This window comes from Leopardus geoffroyi, chromosome D3 (genome assembly GCF_018350155.1).
Source record: "Leopardus geoffroyi isolate Oge1 chromosome D3, O.geoffroyi_Oge1_pat1.0, whole genome shotgun sequence".
In the NCBI taxonomy this organism is placed as follows: Eukaryota; Metazoa; Chordata; class Mammalia; order Carnivora; family Felidae; genus Leopardus; species Leopardus geoffroyi.
Window position 1 is genome coordinate 36,999,611 of NC_059339.1, and position 27,088 is coordinate 37,026,698.

The 27,088-nt window shown below is 45.6% G+C and overlaps 1 protein-coding gene across 3 annotated transcripts in view; it reads left to right on the plus strand.

Moving 5' to 3' along the window:
• LAMA1 (laminin subunit alpha 1) overlaps positions 1 to 27,088 on the plus strand; it is a 168,478-nt gene that overhangs the window by 88,733 nt on the left and 52,657 nt on the right. For all 3 annotated transcript variants that reach the window (XM_045459554.1, XM_045459555.1, XM_045459557.1), the window contains exons 18-30: positions 408 to 494; positions 1,438 to 1,649; positions 8,315 to 8,421; positions 8,739 to 8,919; positions 9,503 to 9,639; positions 10,535 to 10,771; positions 12,431 to 12,574; positions 13,090 to 13,269; positions 14,539 to 14,724; positions 15,273 to 15,400; positions 16,041 to 16,161; positions 18,115 to 18,252; positions 23,936 to 24,057. In XM_045459554.1, the coding sequence (XP_045315510.1) occupies positions 408 to 494; positions 1,438 to 1,649; positions 8,315 to 8,421; positions 8,739 to 8,919; positions 9,503 to 9,639; positions 10,535 to 10,771; positions 12,431 to 12,574; positions 13,090 to 13,269; positions 14,539 to 14,724; positions 15,273 to 15,400; positions 16,041 to 16,161; positions 18,115 to 18,252; positions 23,936 to 24,057 (1,980 nt within the window). The remainder of the gene's footprint in view (positions 1 to 407; positions 495 to 1,437; positions 1,650 to 8,314; positions 8,422 to 8,738; positions 8,920 to 9,502; positions 9,640 to 10,534; positions 10,772 to 12,430; positions 12,575 to 13,089; positions 13,270 to 14,538; positions 14,725 to 15,272; positions 15,401 to 16,040; positions 16,162 to 18,114; positions 18,253 to 23,935; positions 24,058 to 27,088) is intronic.

Consider the following 27,088-nt stretch of genomic DNA (forward strand, 5'->3'; position numbering starts at 1 on the left):
GCTGCATGGTCGGGGACGGGGGTTCTGGAGTAAAGACCTAGTGAAAGTTTGTAAGGAGTGGTAAAAGATGAGCATTTTATTTTTATTTTTGTTTTTGAAAAATTTTTAATGTTTATTTTATTTTGAGAGAGAGAGAGAGGGGGCAAGCAGAGGAGGCGCAGAGAGAGAGAGAGAGAGAGAGAGAGAGAGAGAGAGAGAGAATCCCAAGCGGGCTCCACACTGCCAACACAGAGCCCGATGAAGGGCTCGAACTCATGAACCATGAGATCATGACCTGACCCGAGAGCAAGAGTCAGATGCTTAACCGTCTGAGCCACCCAGGCGCCCCTAAAAGATGAACACTTTAAATGTTTAGAAATTCTACCCCACCCATTGGAAAATTGTGTTAATCTGTAGTGTTTTGACAGTTTCAGCCCCACCTGCCACCTAGAAGATGGGGACGAAGTGGTCTGTGACCAGTGTGCACCGGGATACTCGGGAGCTTGGTGCGAGAGGTACTCTGTCTGCATCACTCAATTGATTTTAAAAAGTTGCCTCAGACTTTTTTTGTTACTTCAATATCAGTTATATGTGTTTACTTTTATTTATTATTTTTTTTTCAACGTTTATTTATTTTTGGGACAGAGAGAGACAGAGCATGAACGGGGGAGGGGCAGAGAGAGAGGGAGACACAGAATCGGAAACAGGCTCCAGGCTCTGAGCCATCAGCCCAGAGCCCGACGCGGGGCTCGAACTCACGGACCGCGAGATCGTGACCTGGCTGAAGTCGGACGCCCAACCGACTGCGCCACCCAGGCGCCCCATATATGTGTTTACTTTTAAATGTGTAGCTAAGTATGATTTTAGAGCTTTGGGGTGTGATTATTATTTCACATAATTATAGAGAAAAGCCAGTATGCCGATTAAAAAACTAGTGTGAAAAACTCCCTGGGAAATTTTCAAGAACGGCATTCGGCCTCCTTGAGCTAATATGGGTTCTCATCAGTGACAATAGACACAGCGAGGAGCCAGTGTTTGCTGTTCACACGTTGAAATCTCCCTTTACTCTGGATAGTTTCAGAGGTGAGGGGTAGTTTAACAGCCATCCTGTGGCGCCTGAAAGCCAACGCTGTCTTTTCCCACGTGTAAGTATCAGCGCCCGGCTATGGCTAAAGTCCTCAGGAGAGCCACACCATACCCGTGGCCGTGGCATCCAGGTACAGTTGGCCTAGGGCTGAGTGCACATCCACTTGGATGTATGGCTCATTTTTGGATGCACTCTCTGTCTTCACAACAAGTGAGGAGATCTGAACGCCAAACTCAGTGTTGCACTCCACAATAAATCTTATGTAAAAAGAGTTCTGTCTGACTTATTAACCATTCAGAGAATCCCTGGATGGTGGGGTCATGTCTAGAGTATTTGCATTCAGTTGGATCCCTCCTTCAACCTTTTTGCAGATGCGCAGACGGTTACTATGGAAACCCAACAGTGCCCGGGGAATCCTGTGTTCCCTGCGACTGCAGCGGCAATGTGGATCCCTTAGAGGCCGGTCACTGTGACTCCGTCACCGGAGAGTGCCTGAAATGCATTGGGAACACGGCTGGTGCCCACTGTGAGAGGTGTGCGGACGGCTTCTATGGGGATGCCGTGACTGCTAAAAATTGCCGCGGTGAGTGTGTGGGCTGCGAAGTCAGAGCCGTTACTAATCGCCATGTGAAGTCTCCATCCATCTACTTACATGTGTCACAAAGGGCTCAGCCTATGGGGTAACTTTATCTCAACTGGTGCTTGTGTTAATGCCAGTGTAGACCCAAGACTTATGTCTTCCCTGCTTGCCCTGCCTTAGCTCGATCAGCTCCTATAAACGAGGTCAGATGGTCTAGCAAATAAGTGCCCTTCCACTGGGGGAGAAAGTGGGACTTGACAGTGGTCAAGTGCTCCCAGTGACCGTGGCGAAGGCAGAGTGGTGTCAAAGCCTGCAGTGTTTGTGAGGACAGGCTCAGGGGTCTCTTGAGTCGGACGGGATTTCCAGATACAGGGTGGGAAATGGGAAGACTCCAACCCTAGAGTCTCAGAGGTCTGTGCCCGGACTGCTGACTCTCACGTTGCTCTGCAGGGCTGTGCTTCCTTCCCGACATTACGGATCACTTAGAATCATTCATTGAGGAAAGCAGAATTTCATATACCTGAGATGACCAACTTGTAATACAAGTTGGTAATACAGCCCTCAGATTTCTAGGCACAGATCTTGAAGGCGTGAAAGAGAAAAAATGGCAACTTTAAATTTTTTTGATAATTTCCTATGTCCAGTCCTACTATGCTATTACAACATGGGGACACAAGAGGGTGCTAGCGATACAGAAAAGATATTTTCCCAGGCAGGTAAGGCTTTGTAGCCTTGGGCCAGTCGACTGGATCAGCAAGGCCACCTAGATTGGTTATCATAGGAGGATAATTATGATACCTGGTATTTGTGAAAAGCTTCAAAGTTTACAGAATGCTTTCACTACACTCATGCCATTTCTTTTCATCTTTACTGCAAACCTTGATGATTCATTGTTTGTTCATTCATCATTTATTAACCAGTCACTAAGTATTGTCGTAGAAATTGGAAAAATTATGACCCAGGTCTATTTTTTTTTTAACGTTTATATATTTTTGAGACAGAGAGAGACAGAGCATGAACGGGGGAGGGTCAGAGAGAGAGAGGGAGACACAGAATCTGAAACAGGCTCCAGGCTCCGAGCTGTCAGCACAGAGCCCGACGCGGGGCTGGAACTCACGAACCGTGAGATCATGACCTGAGCCGAAGTCGGACGCTTAACCAACTGAGCCTCCCAGGCGCCCCGACCCAGGTCTATTAAGGAGCTACATGTAATGGTGTGGAGGTGAAACACAGATGTAGGTCTCAGGCTTTGGAGTCTGACTAATGCGGGTTAGAGCTCAGGGTTGGTCACAACCAGCTGGGTGACATTAGACAAATTTACTAACCTCTCTGAACTACTATTTTCTTACACATAAAATAGACAGAGGCATATGTATGTGTATATACACATATATGTGAGAAGTCAGTGAGATAACAAAGTTCTGGACATGGAATAAATGGTAGCTGTTATAAATGCTAATAATAAAAATGATACTTTTTATTATTTTTCTATAATTAATGCCATCCAGTAGAAATGTAAACCGCACAAGTAATTTTAAAGTTTCTAGTCACCGGGGTGCCTGGGTGGCTTGAGCGTTGAGCTGGCTGAGCATCCGACTTCAGCTCAGGTCATGGTATCATGGTTCATGGGTTCGAGCCCCGCGTCAAGCTCTGTGCTGACAGCTCAGAGCCTGGAGCCTGCTTCACATTCTGTATCTCTGTTTCTGCCCTTCCCCCACTTGTGTGTGCTCTCTCTCTCTCAAAAACCAATAAATAAACATTTAGAAGTGCTTTTCTTGTCACCACATAAATAGATGAAATGTATTTTAATAATACGTCTTATTTTACCCAACACGTAAAAGTAGTATCACTTTGTCATGTAATCAAATTTTTTAAAGTATTAATGAGATATTTTCTTTCCTTTTTAAGACTGAGCCTTCAAAATTCAGTGCATATTTTATAGCCTATTTCAATTAGGATGCTAACTTTTCCTAAGAAACACTTGATCTGTAATTTAGATAACATAAAATTCATAGCTGCAAAAGGGAATTTACATACCCGAGTTGTTCAAACATATTTCAAAGTTTTTCATTGTGACCAAAAAAAAAAGAATCATTTTCCTTTATATTTGCATCTGCATTGACAAAACTGCTTCAGTATTTTGCATAGATAATAGGTCTTGGTGATGAACAGAAGTGGGGAGGAGGGTCAGAACATATAGGATCTGGGTCTGGGTCCGAGCTGTTGGCCCAGGTCTTAATTTAAGGGAAATTTGAGATCTCGCTGGTCAGTTGCATCGGCCACATCCCAGGGCTCAGGAGACACGTGCACGTAGCGCCAGGCAGATATGACAGACAAGTCTCTAGGGTGATAAATGACCATCCCTGGGGTGCGCACAAAGGTCCGCAAGGGCCCAGGGCCATCCACGGCTGCCTCTGGAGGAAATGCCACTTGATGTGAGTCTAGGAGGATGGGTAGGAGGTGACCAGGTGGGCTGGCAAGTGGTGGGAAAGTGTCGTCCAGGCCGGAGGAGCAGAGTCTGGAAAGAGTGTGCTAGAAAGTGAAAGGCAGGTTGGGCCAGGGCAGGAGCCTCGGCTTACGGGCGGAAAGCAGACTGCATCTAGTGAGGACCGCACAGCACCGTCTGTCCCGGACTCCAGCTCACCTGAACGGATCTGTGTTGAACAGTCACTCTGGAACCACTGTGGAGGACGGAGTTGACAAGAAGACAGACAAGGCCAGAAAAGAAACTTGCTGGCAGAATTAATGAGGGTTTCCAGCAGAGCTTTTGTCATGGGGTAAAAGTGAAGAAGCTCCGTGACCACTGGAGGTTGGGAGGCAGGGAGGGGTTAGGATGGTGGCCCAGGCGGCTGGACTGGTTATAGAGGGACAGTGTCCCAGTTCTTTCTAGTTTCCAAGCATTTGTAAGGTTTATTCTTGCTTCATTTCCTCTTTCCTGTTCCCCAGCTTTGAGGAGATGAATTCTTACTATTTCTGGATATTTCACTAGAAATCCTTCCAGGCCAGGGGCGCCTGGGTGGCTCAATTTGTTGAGCGTCTGACTCTTGATCTTGGCTCAGGTCATGCTCCCGGGGTTGTGAGATCAAGCCCCACACTGGGCTCCACACTGGGCATGGAAACTGCTTCTCTTTCTCTCTCCCTCTGTCTCTCCCTCCCCCACCCCTCTCCCCTGCTCGCATATTCACTCTCTCTCTCTCTCTCTCAAATAATAAAAAGAATAATAATAAAAAAGAAATCTTTCCAGGCTATGATAGAATCCCTCTCATGGACTTCCCAGAGGCCCCACCTGCTAATATGCTACTGTTTTATTAGGTTAACCCCAATGAGAATCCCAGTATTCAGTATTACTGACATGGGAATTCCTAGGGGGTTGTTGGGAAGGCATTTGGATACTCAGGTGTGCAGGAATCAGGGAGGAAATGGAGCTCAGAGACGCATCAGCTTTGCTGTGGTAGCAGAATTGGTGCTTCTGGAATGGTTTTGCAGGACAGCCCGGGGGCACTGGAACCCCACCAATCTCTACTGTTCAAGGCACCTCATACGAAACATGTTAGGCGGGTATAATTTTGATATCATGAGCTTCTTATGAGAATTATATGTAAAGCACCTAGCAGTCGGTTATTGGCACCTATCTTATTTTATTTTTTTGTATTTTATTTTCTTTAAAGTGTATTTATTTTGAGAGAGAGAGAGAGAGAGAGAGAGAGAGCGTGCACACATGAGCAGGAGAGGGGAGAGGGAGAAGGAGAGAGAGAGAATCCCAAGCAGGCTCCGCACCATCAGCACAGAGCCTGATGTGGGGCTCGAACCCACGAACTGTGAGAACATGACCTGAGCTGAAGTCAAGAGTCTGAAGTGTAACCGACTGAGCCACCCAGGCGCCCCTAATGGCAACTATTTTAAATTAGTATTATTTACAGTAAAAAAAAACTTTTTGGTAATAATTCCTATTAGAATTGTTACCATAGCAGGACAACTACTGACAGCTGTGTGACCTGTGGCAACTTACACAATGTCTCTAAGTTTCAGATTCCACACTGGACAACAGAGACAATTATAACGCGTCTCTCCTCAGTTTGTTACACAGGTCGAATGAGAGCTACTGTAATGTGATACGGGTGCAAACTGACAGGACAGTAAATACAATTTATTATCGTCAATATTTGGTGGTGGTCATACGGTGAACTTTGACCTTTCCCCAGAGGAAGGGGAGGCTTTCCCTGAGACACAGAGGGGCACCAGAGGGAGAGACACAAGATACGAGAAGGAAACCGAAGGGTGTCCCTAACCTTGGTGAGCGGGAGTGGGCGATGAGTCTATGTCACAGGAAGATACAGCCAGATGAAGACGCATAGTCTGCTCATTGAATTTGCCCGGGAGGTCCTGGGAGATGTCAGGAGGAAGCAGTTTTAGCAGCCAGGAGGAAAGAGGCAGGCGAAAATTGAGTTGGAGGGAGACAGGGGGACAATTAGTGGGATCAGGAGATGGAACCTCAGATGGACTTACGTGCGTGTGGTGTGTGTGCGCACGCACATGGGTGTGTGCATGTGCGTAAATGGGTGTGTGATGTTTTCTATGGGCAACAATTGAAAATAGATGCGGAGGAGTGTTTTAAAATACAGGTTTTATGGGGCGCCTGGGTGGCTCAGTTGGTTAAGCATCTGACTCTTGATCTTGGCTCAGGTCATGATCCCACAGTTCATGAGTTCGAGCCCTATGTGGGGCTCTGCAGTGACAGGGTGTGGAGCCTACTTGGAATTCTCTCTCCCTCTCTCTCTCTGCCCCTACTCCGCTTGTGCTCTCTCTCTTTCAAAATAAATAAGCTGTACATATATATATATACGTATATATATATATACATATATATATATGTACGTATATATATATACATATATATACGTATATATATATATATGTATACAAACACACACACACACACACACACACACACACACACAGTGTATTGTTATTTAGGTATGGCAAGGCCAGCAGATGCCAGGAGGAGGGGACACACCAAGGCATTGTGGGGAGGGCACTCAGGAAGCACCCATGTAGGTCAGGAGGGGAAATGTGGTTTTTAGAGCCTTTGTTGTGGTTTCCTCAGGAAGGAAAGGGCAAGGCAGAGTAAACGGGGTTAGGATTGGCTACTTTAAACAATTTCAGCAGGCTCTGGGGCATGGGAGCCATCCCTAGTTGTCTGAGGCATGGCCCTGGGGTGAAAGGTCCTGGGGACGGTGGAGGTGAAGCCCAAATGAAGGGAAGGCCCAATAAGAAGGCCTTTGTGGGTGTGGGGTCCGGATTGGTTCGTTTGCACGCGAAAGGCGTTCTGGCTGGCAAGCTATTTATTCTTTCTGGACATTGACTAGCCCTGGGAAGGGTGGTGTCTCCGGGGTCCAAGGCCCCAGAAGGTACATGTAATACAAAGAGTGAGTCGAGTGTTCACAGCTGAGCCAAGGGAATGGGCAGCGGCGAGTGGGGCCCCTAGCACTTCCCCAGCCTCCTGCAGGGGGCATCATGGATCCACTTCCGCTGGGGAACACCACCTCAGTGCCTTGGCCGCAGTCAGTTACACTGCCTTTCCTCTGAGCCTCAGCCTTGCAGTGTCCTGTTGTCTGCCACTGCTGTGCCACACGCAGTGGCACAAGTGAGATAACCTGTGAAGTTTTTCTCTTCTTACCTCATTACACCATATGACAGTGCGCATTCCCTGAGTGCAAGCGTTCATAAGCCGTGTGCATTTCTGGGGTATTTTGTCAGTGAACATATTAAATATTTTCAAGGACATGCATATTGACAGCTAGTTTATAAATACCAATTAAACATTTCTTGGATTGCATCACTCTGAAAAGGTGAGGGACTTGGTAGCTTGAAACATCAATATTATAACTATAGATAAAACATCAATAGTTATAACTATAGATAAAATTGAAGTGTTTGGCCTGAAGCTAAGTACATTAGAGCTACAAATAACTTGTGACTTAGAACAGGGAAATATGTCACATTAAACTATGAGATGTAATATTAGCTATTTAGATTGTTATAACGGAGCTTTAAAATATTTTTTTTTCAACGTTTATTTTATTTTTTTTGGGACAGAGAGAGACAGAGCATGAACGGGGGAGGGGCAGAGAGAGAGGGAGACACAGAATCGGAAGCAGGCTCCAGGCTCCGAGCCATCAGCCCAGAGCCCGACGCGGGGCTCGAACTCACGGACCGCGAGATCGTGACCTGGCTGAAGTCGGACGCTTAACCGACTGCACCACCCAGGCGCCCCGGAGCTTTAAAATATTAAATATCTACATGATTGGAATGAGAGCAGGCGACTCAGTTGATTTTGAAATCTCTGTCGTATGTTTCTTATGAAGATTTGTTAATAAACATCGGTGGCTCATTTTTACAGATTCAAGGAATTCATGAAATTGGTTAAGATCGTTTGCTACTTGCTATCGTCATAGCTTCAGTGGTTTTTCTGTGTGATGGTTCCTTCCACCAACCCCATTTGGCCTACTTTTCAGAAAAATACTAAATTTTAAAAGTCATTTGAAAGTGATTTATTTTAGCTTTAGGATTTGAAACATGAATGTTTAAAATTTTGCCTTTGGGGATTAAGGGGTCTTATTACAGCTATACCCAGAAACGGGCACAAATGTGTCTCTTGTGTGTGTTAGCCTGTGAATGCCATGGAAAAGGCTCCCTTTCTGGTGTCTGCCATCTGGAGACTGGAGTCTGTGACTGCAAACCGCACGTGACTGGACAGCAGTGTGACCGGTGCTCGGTAAGAGGCCTGCTGGTCATTGCGTACAATTAAAGTATGTGTCAGCGAGGTCTATAATCGATACCTGAACGTTGGTTCCCAGTGAAATGGACTTCATGACTGCCGGAAAGAGCTCATGCCCAAAACACGGCTGGTGAATGCTGTGGGTCCTTACCTGTGGACCAGTGTTCAGTCTGTAAGGGGGTGGAATGACGTCGCGAGCACTTTATGATTCTGTGAAACATCCTGTGTTTGACTTGGGAAACAGCCTCGTGAGTATTAGTGGCTAACTAAAATGTATCTGTGGCTTCCCCAATTCTGTCCCTCCTGTGAAACAGCATGGCTATTATGGGCTGGACACAGGGCTTGGGTGCTTGCCCTGTAACTGCAGCACGCCAGGCTCCCTGTCGGATGACTGCACGGAGGAAGGCCGATGTCACTGTGTGCCAGGTGTGGCTGGGGAAAAGTGCGACAGGTGTGCACGCGGCTTCTATGCGTTCCAGGACGGCGGCTGTACACGTAAGCTCTGGAATTCATTATCTGAGACTTTATAGTAATTTCCCGACTTTTCTTGGAGCTCTCCTTTGACTTCTAATTCTGTTAAGTTCCTTCACTTTTTCTCTTTTGAGTGTGTAGGATTTCATACCTTTTTTCTGTTTTCTGGCCCCTGTTTTTCATCTGCCCGGAATCTCTGGTCAGGCTTTACTAATAATGATGTGAACTTCGATTAGCTTTCATTTCTTCATCTGTAAAATAGAGAAGCTGATTGTAATCTCCACCCAGGAGTTATTTTAAATGTTGAGCATAGGCATTTGGAACACAATAAATGCCCTGTGAGTATTGGCTGTATCTTCCCGCCTACTTCTGTTTCTCTGTCCCGGTTACCCCGTTTCCAGCAGTAGCTCCTGACAAGGAGGAACAGCCACCTCCCGGGAGACACGGACGGGTCTTGGGAACCACGAGGTCTCCGTTAGGAACTAGAAGAATGGTCTAGAATGGTTTGGATAATTAATAAAAGGGAGATGACCTGTGGCATCAACTCGGACGCCTTCCATCGCGCAGTGGTCCTGATGTGTTACAACACTGTCTGTCTTCGTTGCAGCCTGTGACTGCGCCCACACGCAGCACACTTGTCACCCGGAATCGGGGCAGTGCATCTGCCCTCCTCATACTCGGGGCGCATCCTGTGACGAATGTGAGGACGGATACTGGGGCCGCGACCCAGAGCTCGGATGCCAGGTGCGCGCTGCCATCGGCATTTTCTTAACCGAGAAGCGCTTTCCTGGAGCAAATTACATTCCTTCTCTGTCATCCATTCGCTTGACCTCAACCCGGTGAACAGCTCTGTGGTTTGCATTTAAAACTCAGTATGGGTGGGGCGCCTGGGTGGCTCAGTCGGTTAAGCGTCCGACTTCGGCTCAGGTCATGATCTCGCGGTTCGTGAGTTTGAGCCCTGCGTCGGGCTCTGAGCTGACCGTTCAGAGCCTGGAGCCTGTTTCAGATTCTGTGTATCCCTCTCTCTCTGCCCCTCCCCTGTTCATGCTCTGTCTCTCTCTGTCTCAAAAATAAATAAACGTTAAAAAAAATTTTTTTAAAGAAATAAATAAATAAAACTCAGTACGGGTTCAGGCATCACCTGAAGCAGCACCTTTAAAGTACATCATTCTAAATTTTCTTCGAGAACCGGCTGTGGAATTGATGGCTGGAAAACTTTATTTTAGTGCCCTTTAAATGTATTCTGCACGTACACTATCTTCCAGGAGAAGGACATAAGTCACTTTGTTGGAGGGTTGTATCCAGTCTTCCTTGGTTCTGTTTTCTATGTAGCTTTCCTCAGTGAAGCTTAGATAGAGGTTGTGTTTTGAAAATAGACTTGACTTTGACCTGTAAGATGATGTTGACTTTCAGGTCACAGGTTGGGCCCAGTGCGCATGTGCTGAACGGGGCACAGCCGTCCAGCATGGCAGTCACCGCCTCCCGTTGGCTCTTGGCAAAGTGAAACCATGGAGCCATATTGGAAGGGGCCCACTCATCCCGACCACTTCCCCACACTCAGTGTTCTTCTGTAATCCCACATGGGTACATTATGAAAATGTAAAAGGTACCTTTTTATTTAGTTAGTTTGTTTTTCCAGGCCTGCAATTGCAGTGCTGTTGGGTCAGCCAGTCATCAGTGCGATGTGCTCACTGGCCGTTGCCGATGTAAGCCAGCGTTCGGTGGACCGAGCTGCCACCAGTGCTCCCTGGGGTACAGAGACTTTCCAGACTGCGTGCCCTGTGACTGTGACCCAAGAGGGACCTCGGCAGACACCTGTGATGAGGAACAGAGTCTTTGCAGCTGTGCAGAGGAAACCGGTATCTGCTCTTGCAAGGTAACGGCCCTCGGCGTTCCACGGTCTTCCCCTCTCACGTGCATCACTAGGACTTTTGGGCTTTTGACTACAGTAGAACCTTGGTTTGTGAGCATAATTTGTTCCAGAAACATGCTTGTAATCCAAAGCACTTGTACATCAAAGCGAATTTCCCATAGGAAATAATGGAAGCTCAGGTGATTCGTTCCACAACCCCAAAAATATTCATATAAAAATGATCACAATACTGTAGTACAATACAAAATAATAAAGAAAATACAAAATATCAAGAAAAGTAAACAAACTAACCTGCACTTGCCTTTGAAAACCCTTGTGGCTGGTGTGAGGGAGACAAGAGAAAGGAGGGTTATTGTGTAGGACCACTTTATCAGCAGTGGGATCACTGCTGTCTATTGGCTCAATGGGATTTTTTTCTTTTTGGGCAACTTTCACAAGGAACCTATCCAGTGACACTTGCTTTTGCCTCCTTTGGAGGATTTCGCAGAAATGTGACACTGCATGGATGATCACTCACAATCCAGCAGTGAGAGAGACAGAGAGAGAGAGAGAGAAGAAACATTGGCTCAGTTGGGATCATGTGACATTCGGCATCACTACTAGGAGTAGGTTCTACTCCTATTTCGAGACACTGATTTATCAAGCTAAAGTTTGTTAGAAATGTTTGCTCGTCTTGCAGAACATTCACAGAGCAGGTTAGTCGCAATCCAAGGTTTTACTGTATTTACATCAGCAGCTAGGTTTTAGACACTTGGCATGGTTCTCACTGCCTTCTAGGTTTGAGTTACAATTCGGTGTAGGCCCTTCTAGAACACTTCTCTAAAGTGGAATTTTTACTGATTATTGCAAGTGTCAGATGATGGAACTGAACTGAAAGACACGGAGTTTTCTTTCGTGTTCCGGTTGGCTGAGTAGCCAGTGCGTCTTGAATATTCAGGCAAAACGGGTAACCCAGGGCTTCAAGAAGATGTGATTTTATAGCTGATAATTATTCTGTGGTATGTGCTGGCCAGACTGAAGGCAATTTGTGCTTGTTGTTTTCCCAGCAGGTAAGATTTCAACATCATGTTTAACTCTGTGTATTTCCACTGGGTTCCCCCTTGTGCTTGTGATTAGGAGGTAACTGGCTACCTCCTCTGATCCTTTTCAGGGGCTGGTGAGAGAGAGGGTAGTGGGCTGACTAGTGACTAGGGGTGAGGAAGGGAGCGCCCATGCAGATACTATGGCCCAGGAGCAATGGAAACACCAGTGAATGTGCCTTTGGCTTACCACACAGGTGACGGCAACTTTCACCTGAACAGGACGGGAAGGGCCTGCCTCAGTGATCACCTGGTCTGTGTTCTCCACCTGACGGGCCATCAGAGTCACCTGGGGCCTCGGGGAGGCCTCCCTGGCTGCTCCAGGAAAGGCTCATCAGGCAATCTATATATTGCCAAGGCCTCCAAGGTGATGCTGATGGTTAGCTGCGTTTGGGAATCACTGATGGCGTCAGAGGGCGGGTGTTCCTTGAGGTCAGGGAGCTTGCTTTGCCCAAGGAAACGGCTATTTCCAAGACGTGTGCTGCTCCCGAATGAGTTTGCTGTCTGCTCTCATTTCTGTTCCGAAATCACACCTCTTCTTTTTAGGTAACAACAGACGAGTCTGTTGCTTTTTCTCCTTTAGGAAAATGTGTTTGGCCTGCAGTGCAGCGAGTGTCGAGCCGGCACCTATGCTCTCCGCGCCGACGACCCTCTGGGGTGCACCCCCTGCTTCTGCTTCGGGCTGTCACAAGTCTGCTCAGAGCTCGAGGGTTATGTGAGGACCCCGGTGAGTGGTGCGCGCGGTAAAGCGTGCCGTTTTCAACACCCTCCCCACCGTGGAAGTTGGGTGATGGTGGGGGAGACAGTCAAGTACTTTAAACTTTGCTCTGATGGCATCAGAAATTCCAGGAAGCTGACCCGGGTTCGCTGTGAATTGGAGCTCTGTTTTCTGCCGTCTGAGGAAAGAAATGAAGCGGGGATGGAAGGCACCCCATGTCGCTCCTTAGCTAATCTGTCAAAAGCTCTACTTGGCGAGAAGCTAAGACTGCAACGCACCACAGCCTCCTTCATAGGATTGAATCCTGCCCCAGCGTAGCAGTAGCTTGGCCCAAAATGCAATAGTGTAAAACACGTGCAGTTTTCACCTTAACCCAGAGGTTTGAGTTTGAAGGAAACATCTGTGTTACTCCTGTTTTTATAATGAAGCTATCTCGTCTGTGAAACGATAGTAGAATCTGACAAATCAAAGGGGAGGTGTGAATTCGTGTCCTAAGGTGTATTTTTCTCTCTTTCCATGACCAGATAACCCTGGGCTCGGGTCAGCCGCTCCTGCGTGTGGTTTCTCAGAGCAACCTCAGGGGCACGACCCAGGGGGTGTATTACCAGGCTCCTGATGTCCTCCTGGATGCCGTGACTGTCAGGCAGCATATTCACACGGAGCCGTTCTACTGGAGACTGCCAGAGCGGTTCCAGGGAGACCAGGTGAGGCCCACGCCCAGCCTGGGACTGGTTCTCATTTCCTGGGAGACTCAGGTCTCATCCGAAATCACAATGGACTGTGTTAGCCTACTAGTAACCGAGGGGGTTATTAGTTCACTCTTCTAAGTGGGGCTGGAGAAGTTTAACACTTAACAAAGTCCCCCCATGGGGTGCCTCGGCGGCTCAGTCGGTTAAGCATCTGACTTCGGCTCAGGTCATGATCTCACGGTTTGTGGGTTCAAGCCCTGCATTGGGCTCTGTGCTGACAGCTCAGAGCCTGGAGCCTGCTTCCGATTCTGTGTCTCCCTCTCTCTCTCTCTCTGATTTCACAAATATTTTTCATTGTTCTTAATGTAAGCTCAGTGCAAACCTAGATGCTGTGTTTCCTCTTAAGAAATCGCCAGACGTTGGTTGGGGAGGGGGATGGGGTGTAAAAACCTACTATAACAGAGTATTGAAGGCCTCACTTGCATTTTTGTTTAAATCAATTTGAGTGTGTGAGTGAATTCACCCAGATCTTTAAAATTGGCAAATATGTATCCAGTGTTCCTATAGCTGTAGGTTATTTTTAATTCAAAGGAGTTTGAAAATAATCAGGATCATTACCACACAGATTTGTTACTTTGGTGCTGCCCTCCATGGGTGCCATCAAGAGGAAATTCTGGAAGGTGATGGACCTGTCTGTGGTGGCCTTGATGATGGTGGTGGCTTCACAGGTGTATACTCATCCCCAGACTCGTGGAGTTGTACAACTTAAATGTGTACAGCTTTTTACATTCCAAACATGCCTCAGTTAAAACAAACAAAAAAAGGAACCTATAAAACATCTCTAACTTTAAAAAAACAAAAAACAAAACCAAAAAAACTAGGGCACCTGGGTGACCCAGTCAGTTAAGCGTCCTACTATTGGTTTTGGTTCAGGTCGTGATGTCACAGTTTGTGGGTTCGAGCCCCGAGTCGGGCTCTGCATTGACAGTGCGGGGCCTGCTTGGGAGATTCTCCCTCTCTCCCTCTCTCTCTGTTCCTCCCCTGCTTGTTGCTTGCTCTCTCTCAAAATAAGTAAAACTTAAGAAACAAAACAACAACAACAACAACAAAACTATAGCCTGAGTCAACGTAATAATCCATAATTAAGTAGAATTAAAAGGAAGGAAATTCCAGACAACCTATCCCACCCACGTGATGCGCGATTTCTTTCAAGTGGCAGCAGGCTTGTGGTGAAAGCTTTAAACCAGCGGACATAAGAGGTGTAAGCCATTTCCTGTCCCACAGCTTCTGGCCTACGGTGGCAGACTGAAGTACAGCGTGGCCTTCTATTCTTCCAATGGCATGGGCACCTTCAACCTTGAACCCCAAGTGCTCATCAAAGGAGGCCGGACAAGAAAGCAAGTCATCTACGTGGATGTGCCAGCCCCGGAGAATGGCGTGCGACAAGACCAAGAAGTGGGAATGAAAGAGGTGACGGGGTCCCCTTTTCGCACATGTCCCTTAAGGGTGTGAATTTAGCTCTGGGGGCAGTGGAATGACAAGCTGCCAATACGAGAGCAAGCAAGAAGACCTGGAGATTAAAATCCCAGCGGGTTTGGTAAGATTTGTGAAAACAATCCCAAGTTTCATGTTCTCAAGAACTGTATACTAGGTTTGTGTTACCTCGGTGCAGATTGCACCCTAAATCTTCCATCGTGAGACCCATGTCTCCATCTGAGTGGATGTAATGGCGTGAAGTCTCTGGACTTGCTTGGACCTGGCAGGTGCGTGTCCACTTGCCTGGTGGAGGTCTGTGGAACGGTTCACTGTTCACCTGCCGTAGGTGACACCTGTCTGCTGACAAACGAGGCTGGTGTCCCTGCCGCCTGGGAGGTGACCGCAGAGCTGCCTCCGTTATGTTCGCTCTCCTGCGCGGGACGGGGCTCACTTCCGGAGAAATTGACCAGAGAATTACTAAGATCACAAGCCCCTGAGGATTTGTAACCTGAATGTAATTGAATTGTGTTTCTCCCCCACAGAATTTTTGGAGATATTTTAACTCTGTTTCTGAAAAACCTGTCACACGCTCCGATTTTATGTCTGTTCTTAGCAACATTGAGTACATCCTCATCAAAGCATCTTATGGTCAGGGATTACAGCAAAGCAGGTACTTGGAATCTTCTGGAATGAAAATCAGATAGTTTTAATTTGGAACCAAACTGAAGAGATTTGATTCACCCTTATTACTTCCTATATTTATTAGTCTAGATATATTTGTGTTCCTCACCAAAACTTTGTTAAATATTAATATTCTGAAATGTGTGGGAAATGACCTAGATTATCCATCCTCCAATTAATGTGGATATAAAATGCGAGTACATAATGGTGAAATCTTAGCTGAGGATGAAATATAAAGAAAACAGAACAGTTCTGTCATCTTCTGTTCTGCCCTTGAACTGAAATGACGTTTCTTTGTAATAACATCAAGAATGGTGTCACCTGCTCAGTTAGTGCTTCTCCCATAAAGAAAGCTGCTCAGTTATGGCCAAACTACTCCTTCCAGTTCTGGGTGTGCTTTCTGGAACCTTGTTTGTAAGGTCTAAAATGTTGGCTGGGGACCTTCACCGTGTAATGACAGTAATGATGGGCTTTTACACATTCCCTTCATAATCGTGTAGGAGCTACTCCCAAACCGGCAGGAAAGCTCTGATTTAATACATGAGCAAATTCATTAGGTAATGTGCTAGGTCTCTAGAAAGCGTCTTTTTAAATATTAATGTCCCCTCTCACACTTCATGGTTTCACAGAATCTCAAATATTTCCATGGAGGTTGGCAAAAAAGCGGACAAGTTGCGGCCGGGACAGAAGGCGGCATCCCGTTTAGAGAAGTGTCTCTGTCCTCCTGGCACGGCTGGGTTCTCCTGTCAGGTACACAGCTGGGTCCTTCTGTCGTCGGGCACACGGCTGGGTCCTTCTGTCAGTTAGGGAGACGGTGCTTAAAACCCACTACCTGGTTCTGAGTGGAAATCTGCTTGTTACAACTCCAAGTGATGATCAGAATTTGTATGTATTATATAATTTTTCTCTTTAAAAAAATTTAATTATGGTTAAATACGCATACACAAATTTTACTGTCTTAAACATTTTTAAGGGTATTGTTCAGTAGTATTAAGTGCATTCACGCTGTACAACCAACCTCCAGGATTCTTCAACTTGCAGACCTAAAACTCTGTACCCATCATACAGGAACTCCCCAGTCTCCCTGCCCACAGCCCGGCAATCACCTTTCTGTCTCTGAATTTGACTGCACTAGGTCCTTCATTTAAATGGAATCCTGCAGTATTTCTCATTTATGACTGGCTAGCCTGATGGCTACTGCGTTGACCGTTTTGCCTGTTGTGAATAATGCTGCCGTGAATATGGCTACATGTATCTCTCCAAGACCCTGATTTCAGTTCTTTGGGGTTTATACCCAAAAGTAGAATTGCTCGGTCATGTGGTAATTCTGTTTTTAACTTTTTTGAGGAGCTGCCATACTGTTTTCCACAGCACTGCGTCATTTTATATTCCCACTCACAGAGCACAAGCGTTCCACTTTTTCCGCATCCTTGACAACTCTGATTATTTTCTGGTTTTTTGATGGTAGTTCTCCTGGTGGGTGTGAGGTAGTATCTCATTGTGGTTTTGATTTGCAGTTCCCTAATGATGGGTGAGGTTGAGCGTCTTTGCAGGTGCTTATTAGCCATTGTATCATCTTTGGAGAAATGTTTAGTCAAGTTGTGATACTGTAATTTATCAGAAGAAAGATGTATTTGGTCTTTATCCCCTATTCCTAGCACAGAGTCTTAAATGCTTGGAATTTCCTAAGTGATGAGATTTGTAAATGTGTCTTTTGTTATGTTAATGAGGTGACTTTTGGAAAGCTCCTAGATCATGTAAGGATGGAGGCTGGTCACCAGAAGAACCCGCCATGTGGTTGGAGGACTTACAGTCTTACCCCCAGACCTCAGGGGAGAGGGGAGGGACTAGAGGTTGAATCAGTTTCCAGGGGCCAGTGATTTTCTCAATTGTGCCTATGTAAGGAAGACTCCATAAAAACCCAGAAGGATAGAGGCGCTGGGTGGCTCAGTCCGTTAAGCGTCTGACTTTGGCTCAGGTCGTGATCTCATGGTTCGTGGATTTGAGCCTCACGTCGGACTCTGTACTGACAGCCCAGAGCCTGGAGCTGCTGCGGATTCTCTCTCCATCTCTCTCTGCCTCTCCCCAGCTCATACCCTGTTTTTTGCTCACTCTCTCTCTCAAAAACAAATAAACATTGAAAAAAAAAAAAGGATAGAGTTCAGAGAGCTTCCTAGTTTGTGAACGCTTGGTGAGCCAGGAGAGGGCATGGCAGCTCCAAGCCCCTTCCCCGTATCATGCCCTCTGCATCTCTCCCATCTGGTTATTTCTGAGTTACATTCTTTTATAATAAACCAGTGACCTAGTTCTGAGCTCCACTCTGACAAATTAATTAAACTCCAGGAGGGAGTTGTTGGAGCCTCCAATCTATAGCTGGTTGTCAGGAACACAGGTGACAGCCTGGATTTGTGATTGGCATCTGTAGTCGGGGGGGGGGGGGGGGAGGGGCAGACTTCCAGAACTGAGCCCTTAATCTGTGCGATCTGATGCTATCTCCAGGTAGGCAGTGTGAGAATTAAATTGTCAGACACCCAGCTGGTGTCCAAACGTTGCTTGGTGTGGGGGAAAAACAAACCCACACAAAGAACTGGCCACAGAATGTACTGATCAGAGCTGGGGCTCAGAAGTGGAATTCGTGTCAGAGTCGCTAGAAGTCCTTCACCCATTGTGTAATCATGTTCATTTCCTTTTGCATCCGCTCAGGACTGCGCACCTGGTTACCACAGAGGGGAGCTGCCGCAAGGTGGTGGCCGAGGACCCCGCCCTCTGCTCGCTCCCTGTGTGCCCTGCAATTGCAACAACCACAGCGATGCCTGTGACCCCGAAACTGGGAAGTGCCTGGTACGTGTGTTTGTGTGGGTGATTAGAGGAGGCACCAAGTCTTTGAATTTCTGGTCCAGAGTCCTATAAAGATCTTGGTTTAGAGGGAGCTTATATTTAGTGTAAACTACACGTAAATTTCCTTCCAAAAGGCTTATTAGCTAAGAGGTCTGATGCTGTCAGTGCGAAGTCTTGTGTAAGTTTTAGTTCTGTGAATTTGTGTGTGGCTACCAACTGGGGAATTAGTTACATGTACTTGCAGTACTGGTGGTTATGGTGAAAGTAGACGAGACCTTTGTGTCCTAGAACTGGGAGGGTCACCTGGAGGTTTTAAAATAAGTTAATGCCAATATCGCAAATTTATTTCTCTCCTCGCAATTTTTTTTTTTAAAAAACTTATTTTCGGGGCGCCTGGGTGGCGCAGTCGGTTAAGCGTCCGACTTCAGCCAGGTCACGATCTCGCGGTCCGTGAGTTTGAGCCCCGCGTCAGGCTCTGGGCTGATGCCTCAGAGCCTGGAGCCTGTTTCCGATTCTGTGTCTCCCTCTCTCTCTGCCCCTCCCCCGTTCATGCTCTGTCTCTCTCTGTCCCAAAAATAAATAAACGTTGGAAAAAAAAAAAAAAAACTTATTTTCGGGGCGCCTGGGTGGCTCAGTTGGTTAAGCATCTGACTTCAGCTCAGGTCATGATTCTGCAGTTTGTGGGTTCCAGCCCCACGTCGGGCTCTGTGCTGACAGCTCAGAGCCTGGAGCCTGTTTCGGATTCTGTGTCTCCCTCTCTCTCTGCCCCTCCCCTGCTCGTGCTCTGTCTCTCTCTCTCTCAAAGATCAATTAAAAAAAAAACTAATAATACCTAATTTCTTGGATGTCTTCGTATGCGTTTGGTTCTGAGACACCTTTCCCTTGTTTTTAAAACACACAAAATTCAAAATTCAGAAGTCGAGGATATAACTGGCTTTACTGAGGGATTCGTGAATTGGGGGGGCAATCCCATCTGTTGAGTAGAGGCGAGCTCCAAGGAGTTATACAAAATAGAAATTTTTTAGGAGGGAGGGTGGGGCAAGGAAGTTAGTTATTATCAAAAAGAAAGGATTGCTCCAGAGGCAAGGTCACTTTCCACTGGGGGGAGGGCAGGGAGTCTGATTAGGTGGGTCACCTCCTCTTCCTTTTTGGGGATAGAGAAGGGCCTACATGACAGGGTACCTCACTGGTGCTGATGAGAAAATTCCCGACTGACTGGTTAAATACATTTCTGGGGGAGACTGAAACTGCAGTCAGGCTAGGTATTAGGTCCAGTTTGGCGTCTTGGCCTAAGTGGTGCCATTTTGGGCCCGTGGTTCTCTTTTTAACAGCCTAGACCAAGATCGGTCCCGGAAACCTAAGGAGAATTCTGGTCACTGAAAAGGAACACATGGGCCAGATGGAAGTCTTGAGGCCTTGCTGAGGACAAACTCTTGTGTCTGTGATTTCGCTTAAGCTGACAAGGCCTTATTGATAGCGTAGAATAACCTAATGTTCTTTCCCCGCTCTGGAAATCTCATTTTTAAAATAATAATTCTTGGAGAAACATGGGTTACTCGTATAAATTGTGCCAAGACTAACTTACCTCGGGTAAAATAACTCATTGACAGGAAATGAGCTGCCCCCCAAGAAAGACATACCTGAAGCCGTAAAGGTCCCAGGTGTGGCTTAATCACAAGGAACAGGACAGGGAAATTAGGACAGGGGGCTCCCAGCTGGCCTGCAGCCACTCTAGATCTGTCTTCTTCTGTTTGGAAGCATTTTTTCGTATGTGGCCTGTAAAGGTCATTTGCGCTAGGGACGCTGCTGAACTGTCGCAGTGCAGGTGAATTTCGATGCTGAGGCGCAGCAGGGTTTTCCTCAATTAAAAAGGTATCTATTAACCTTTGCTGACTTCATTATATATGTGGAATTAAAGAATTGTTCTAGTTCTACCAGGTAAAATGGACTTAATGAAGATGCAAATAGCTGCAACGCTATTAAAAAAAATTTATTCACTTTAATCAGCTCATGCTCCAGGCAAAAGTAAGGTCCTAATCGAGAAAATGAGAAAATCTCATTTAAGGATTTAAGGAGGATTGATTTCAGGCAACTTAAATCGAGACGCAATTAGTGGGGAAGGTCCCTTGGCCAGTCATGGGGACAAAGGTCTCATGGACACGTGGTTCGTGAGTTCGAGCCCCACGTGGGGCTCTGTGCTGACAGCTCGGAGCCCGGAGCCTGCTTCGGAGTCCGTGTCTCCCTCTCTCTCTCTGCCCCTCCCCCACTCCCTCTGTCTCTCTCTCAAAAATAAGTAAACATTAAAAAAAGTTTTTTTTAAAAGTTGATCAGTTCTTGCATGCTGTATCTTTCCTTGGTACAGCTAACTATTTTAACAAGATTAGGCACTCTTGGGGCGTTAAATTATTACCCTGCCTTTCCTGGCCCAAATTCACCAGAATAAAGTTGAGCAAATGACCGGTTGATTTGTACCCAAGGAAGAATACAGCCTGCTTAACCCAATCCAGGAAAGATTGTGATGAAGAGTGTCACCAGTATCAATAAAGACAGATAGCTTTTGGACAGTTCCCCGCTCTGGGAGGAAACGTTTGCCAGATGTTACCTGGAACCCATAAGAGCTCACACCTGGATTTGTTCGTTAAATTTTGCAGTCCACAACAGTGGCTACGTATGCTCCAAGATGACTTAGGTCTGAACTACACTATTCACACCACGCAGTTGTTTAACGTATGTTTACCCACCTCCAGCAATGGGGAGCTCAGCTCATCTTTGGGCAGCCCTGATTATTCCTGGAATTTAGTGCCCTGGCTTGTCTACCCGTTTGGTGCACTTTTAATCTTTGGAGCCATTGAGACAAACCAGTAGCTCAAATCTGTTCATGAAAGATGGCCATGTGTTAAGACATAACTTGTAAAACATTACCTTCCTCTTTCACATATCAAAGGCCCTGAATCTCCAGTCCTCCTGGTCAAATATCCTTAGTTTATATGCCTGATGTATCTATGGAATGGTTGAGTCCATTCCCCATCCTGAGGTTAAAGTATCATGCCCACAGCCCAGCACCTTTTCTCCAGGTATGGGTGGGGCATCTCTCTCTCTGACTTTAGGTGTCCCATGAAGGCAGCCCGTGGGTTTTGCCAGTCTGGTCACTGCTGCCTCTGCTGAGCTGACTTAAGATGCTTACACTCTGTCCACACGTTTAACACCGAGTCCTTGCTCTTTGAACTTGGGGCCTTATCTTTCCTCTTCAGTCTTCATCTTGTGAGGTCTCTTTTGTGGTTTAGTGCAACAGTGCACTTCTAGTTGGCAAAATCTCTTTTAAGCACTTCCTGTGGATTATTACGTTGGTGGGCATCCAGACCATTTTGGATCTGATTTAGTCACTCAGCATATAGTGTCCCCCCTCTTCATGTCACTGGGACTTCGATAGTATCCTAAAAATGATTGGTCAGACATATGACCTGGAAAGGGGTGGGGAGACTGAGGAACACCAAGCTATCCTGGGAATTCCTTTCCTTGGGGACTCCCTTCCAGGAGAGAACCCTTAACGCTTTTACCGTTGAAAAACTGACAGCCTTGTCTGTGCAGTTTCCAAAGCACGTGACTCATCCTCCAGATCGGTTGACATGAACAGGTTCTCACTTCCCAGCCACTCTTGGGGGCAGCTTGTCTTCAGTTCTCTAGGATCTTGGAAACCAGGAAGCTCACGATCCGTTGTGGATTTGGGGAGTTTTTAAATGCTGGAGTTGGTGTCAGCAATGAAAACCAGAAAATCGGATCCATACTTGTTCATCATCTATTTATTGTTCATCAGGTTTATATTGTGTATCATTAAAACAAGTACTTAACACATGTTCTTTTTAAGAGCGAGGTTGCAAATTTTCCTCCTAAAGAGATAGTGCTTTTAGGGGCCTGGGGGATCCCAGTAAAATCTACTTTCACCAGGTGAAATAGGAATGTAATTTTAAAACAGAAAATACTGGCATATTTTTTAACCAAAAGGATTTCAAAAATAGCGTTTCAAAGGTCTAAAAAGGTGTCTTTGTGTATCCTCTCTGGCTGCCAAGAAGAAAGTCTGCTTCTGTTTGCCAGTGTTCCGCATCTTGTCTTTCTGTCCCTACACCCCACACGGAAGCCAGTGCCCAGGGCCTGGGCGGACAGTGATCGAACTGGCCAAAGCAGAATTCACCTTGCGAATGGATGTCAACAATTATTTTCTCTTGTAGCTTCAAAAACTATTTTAATGGCAGGATCATAAGTCATGTCATCGAAATGGTGACATAAAATTTAACTAGAAATAAGTTGCTTGTTGCGAGAATCTCCTGGTGGCGCTCTAAAGCTCAGCAGTTTTGGGGTACCTGGTGGCTCAGTTGGTTAAGCGTCTGACTTCAGCTCAGGCCATGATCTTGCAGTTCATGAGTTTGAGCCCCGCATTGGGCTTTGTGCTGCCAGCTCAGAGCCTGTGACCTGCTTCCAATTCCGTGTCTCCCTCTCTCTCTGCCCCTCCCTCACTCATGCTCTGTTTCTATCTGTCTCTCAGAAATAAATGAACATTAAAGAAATGTTGGGGCGCCTGGGTGGCTCAGTCGGTTGAGCGTCCGACTTCGGCCCGGGTCATGATCTCGCGGTCCATGGGTTCGAGCCTCGCATTGGGCTCTGTGCTGACAGCTCGGAGCCCGGAGCCTCTTTCAGATTCTGTGTCTCCCTCTCTCTCTGACCCTCCCCTGTTCATGCTCTGTCTCTCTCTGTCTCAAAAATAAATAAATAAACATTAAAAAAAAATTAAAGCTCAGCAGTTTCTTCCCCGTTTCCTAAATCGTCTCTTTACTTCTGTTCTTTCAGCCCCTCACCTGTGATCAATGAACCCCAACTATGTGTAAAACCAGTGTGCTTCAGATGTTTTTTTTTTTTTTGAGTTAGTATATATTTTAGATCCATGTTTTAAAAAAAATTTTTTTTTTAATGTTTATTTCTGAGACAGAGAGACAGAGCATGAGTGGGGGTGGGGGCAGAGAAGGGGGGCGGGGGACACAGAATCGGAAGCAGGCTCCAGGCTGTGAGCTGTGAGCACAGAGCCCGACGCGGGGCTCGAACTCACAGACTGCGAGATCATGACCTGAGCCGAAGCTGGACGCTCAACCAACTGAGCCACCCAGGTGCTCCTAGATCCACATTTTAAGGACCTGAAAGTTGGTGGCTTCTAGAAGCCATGTGTGTGCATACATATTGTATGTGTGTGTATTTTCTATAAGAAGGATGTATTAATAATTCCTAGGCTATATTCATTATGACAAATACAGGCCAGAGCTGGCAGTATTTCCAGGATTTAAAACCTATGAAGAGGGGCACCTGGGTGGCTCAGTCAGTTAAGCATCTCGTTCTTGATTTCAACTCAGATTAGATCTCACGGTTTGTGGGGTTGGGCTCTGTGCTGACATCGTGGAGCCTGCTCTCTCCCTCTCTTTCTGCCCCCCTCTTCCCCACTGTCTGTCTGTCTCTCGAAATAAATAAAAATAAATATTAAAAAAATATATGATGAAAAATGCTCTTCCTCTCAATAATAATAATAATAATAATAATAATAATAATAATACCTGGTAGTGGCTTACTTAGGTGTTACCAGGTAAGGATGATTTCTAACAATTACCCCATGATTTTCCTCTCCTTTTGAAACGCGGGGCTCCAGAACTGCAGCCATAGCACCACTGGTGACCACTGTGACTTGTGTGCTCCTGGGTACTTCGGGAAGGTGACTGGCTCAGCCAGCGACTGCTCTGTGTGCGCCTGTCCTCGCAGCCACCCTGCCAGGTGAGCCCGCGCAACTGTGCCCGGAAGCTGGGGCTGCTTCCATTCTCGGCCTTGGTTTCCAGACTTTTAACTAATACTCTCTATGTGTTGAGAAACGCTGATTTTAAGAGAAAGTGTTCATTATTACAGCATTTGAAGAGAATCTTTCCAAAAGCAAAGTATCTGTGTTGGTATCGGGGTGTTCAAATGGAACCCACGAAAGAAAATACTTTCAGGTTTTATTGTTTATTTTATTTATTTATTTTTCAATTTACTTTTTTTTAACTTACATCCAAGTTAGCTAGCATCTAGTGCAACAATGATTTCAGGAGTAGATTCCTTAATGCCCCTTGCCCATTTAGCCCACCCCCCCCCACAACCCCTCCAGTAACCCTCAGTTTGTTCTCCATATTTAAGAGTCTCTTCTGTTTTGTCCCCCTCCCTGTTTTTATATTTTTCTGCTTCTCCTCCCTTATGTTCATCTGTTCTGTGTCTTAAAGTCCTCATATGAATGAAGACGTGATGTTTGTCTTTCTCTGACTAATTTCACTTAGCATAATACCCTGTGGTTCCATCCACGTAGTTGCAAATGGCAAGATTTCATTCTTTTTGATTGCCGAGTAATACTCCATTGTGTGTGTGTGTGTGTGTGTGTGTGTGTGTGTGTGTGTGTGTGTGTGTGTTTTACCACATCTTCTTTATCCATTCATCCGTCGATGGACATTTGGGCTCTTTCCATACTTTGGCTATTGTTGATAGTGCTGCCATAAACATGGGGGTGCATGTGTCCCTTCGAAACAGCACACCTGTATCCCTTGGATAAATGCCTAGTAGTGCAGTTGCTGGGTCATAGAGTAGTTCTATTTTTAATTTTTTGAGGAACCTCCAGACTGTTTTCCAGAGTGGCTGCACCAGCTTGCATTCCCACCAGCAGTGCAAAAGAGATCCTTTCTCCGCATCCTCACCAACATCTGTTGTTGCCTGAGTTGTTAATGTTAGCCATTCTGACAGGTGTGAGGTGGTTTCTCATTGTGGTTTTGATTTGTATTTCCCTGATGATGACTGAAGTGGAGCATTTTTTCATGTGTCGGTTGGCCATCTGGATGTCTTCTTTGGAGAAGTGTCTATTCATGTCTTTTGCTCATTTCTTAACTGGATTATTTGTTTTTTGGGTGTTGAGTTTGATAAGTTCTTTATAGATTTTGGATACTAACCCTTTATCTGATATGTCGTTTGCAAATATCTTCTCCCATTCTTTCGGTTGCCTTTTGGTTTTGCTGATTGTTTCCTTCACTGTGCAGAGCTTTTTATTTTGATGAGGTCCCAATAGTTCATTTTTGCTTTTGTTTCCCTTGCCTCTGGAGACGTGTTGAGTAAGAAGTTGCTGCGGCCAAGATCAAAGAGGTTTTTGCCTGCTTTCTCCTTGAGGATTTTCATGGCTTCTTGTCTTACATTTAGGTCTCTTATCCATTTTGAGTTTATTTTTGTGTATGGTGGAAGAAAGTGGTCCAGATTCGTTCTTCTGCATGTCGCTGTCCAGTTTCCCCAGAACCATTTACTGAAGAAACTGTCTTTATTCCATTGGATATTCTTCCCTGCTTTGTCAAAGATTAGTTGGCCATATGTTTGTGGGTCAATTTCTGGGTTTTCTATTCCGTTCCATTGATCTGAGTGTCTGTTTTTGTGCCACAGGTTTTATTTTCTGAAGAATAATTATAGCCTCCAACCTCTGTATCCAGCGTACCTGGAGATGAATTGTTATTAATTTTATGAATGTCGATATGAAGAATTCCATTCCTGTTTAATGTAAGGGGGGGGCGATTAGAATCTGTATATGCTGGTGAAATGATAAAATGCAGAAATGCTCCTTAGTAATGAGACTGAGGCTAGCTTCTGCCTGAACTCGTGATGCTCATATTGGAATTATCTGAACACAAAAAAGAACCAGAGGTTTTACATGGAAATTGGAATATCTATGAGACCTCTTTGGTTTGTATGAAATTGTAATTCATAAATAACATTTCATCATTGCTTAGAATGTTTGACAAGACATTGAACATGTATAGATTGAATACCAACTTTTGGTAGGCTAAAATGAAGTTTTCTTTTTTAATCGTTGCTTGCATCTTCTTTTATTGTCCCCAAGTAAGTGAGGCTTGACGGTGAGTAACAAATGAGAGGTGCTGTTAGCCTCCCTTCTAAACTACCATGCATATAGTTATTACTATTAAACTTTTTGGGTTAAAATGTATATAAATTTTAACTCATTAATTCTACTTCTGTAATCAGAGCTGTAGAAATATTTGCATATGTGTGCAAAGATGGATATATTTTGGCATTGCTTATACTCACAAGCAATCACAGGGGAAACTGAAATATCTACTTACAGGGAACTGATTTTTATATATCGTGGCACACACCTACAGTGAAATAGTGTACAAACACTGAGAAAAGAATAAGGTATATCTGTAGGTACTGTGTTGGAAAAACGAGCAATTAAACTATGTAACTGGGGGCGCCTGGGTGGCTCAGTCTGTTAAGCATCTGACTTCGGCTCAGGTCATGATCCCACGGTTTGTGAGTTTGAGCCCCATATGGGACTCTGGGGTGACAGCTCAGAGCCTGGAGTCTGCTTCAGATTCTGTGTCTCCCTCTTTCTCTGCCCCTCCCCTTCTCATGCTCTGTCTCTCTCAAAAACAAATAAACATTAAAAAAATATTTAAAAAATCTATGTAACAATGTATAATATGGTATTTTGGAAAAAATTCATATCTATGTGTGTATCCATATACATATGGATAGCTCTTTCCATATCCAAACTAGCTCCTTCTAGTTTGCACATTTGCGTACTTTTGAATATTTTACTTCTTCAATCTAAAAAGGTCCTAACCACCCCCAAGGTGCGCAGTAGTAAGAGACAGGGTGTGAACATCTCTGTGAGCTCTGCATCTGAGAGACCCTCACAGACATGCTTTACTTTGCTTATATCTTGTTTCCATTGAGTCTGTTCCTTTAGTCTTTAAGGAGGAAAAACAAGTCCGAGCTGAAATGG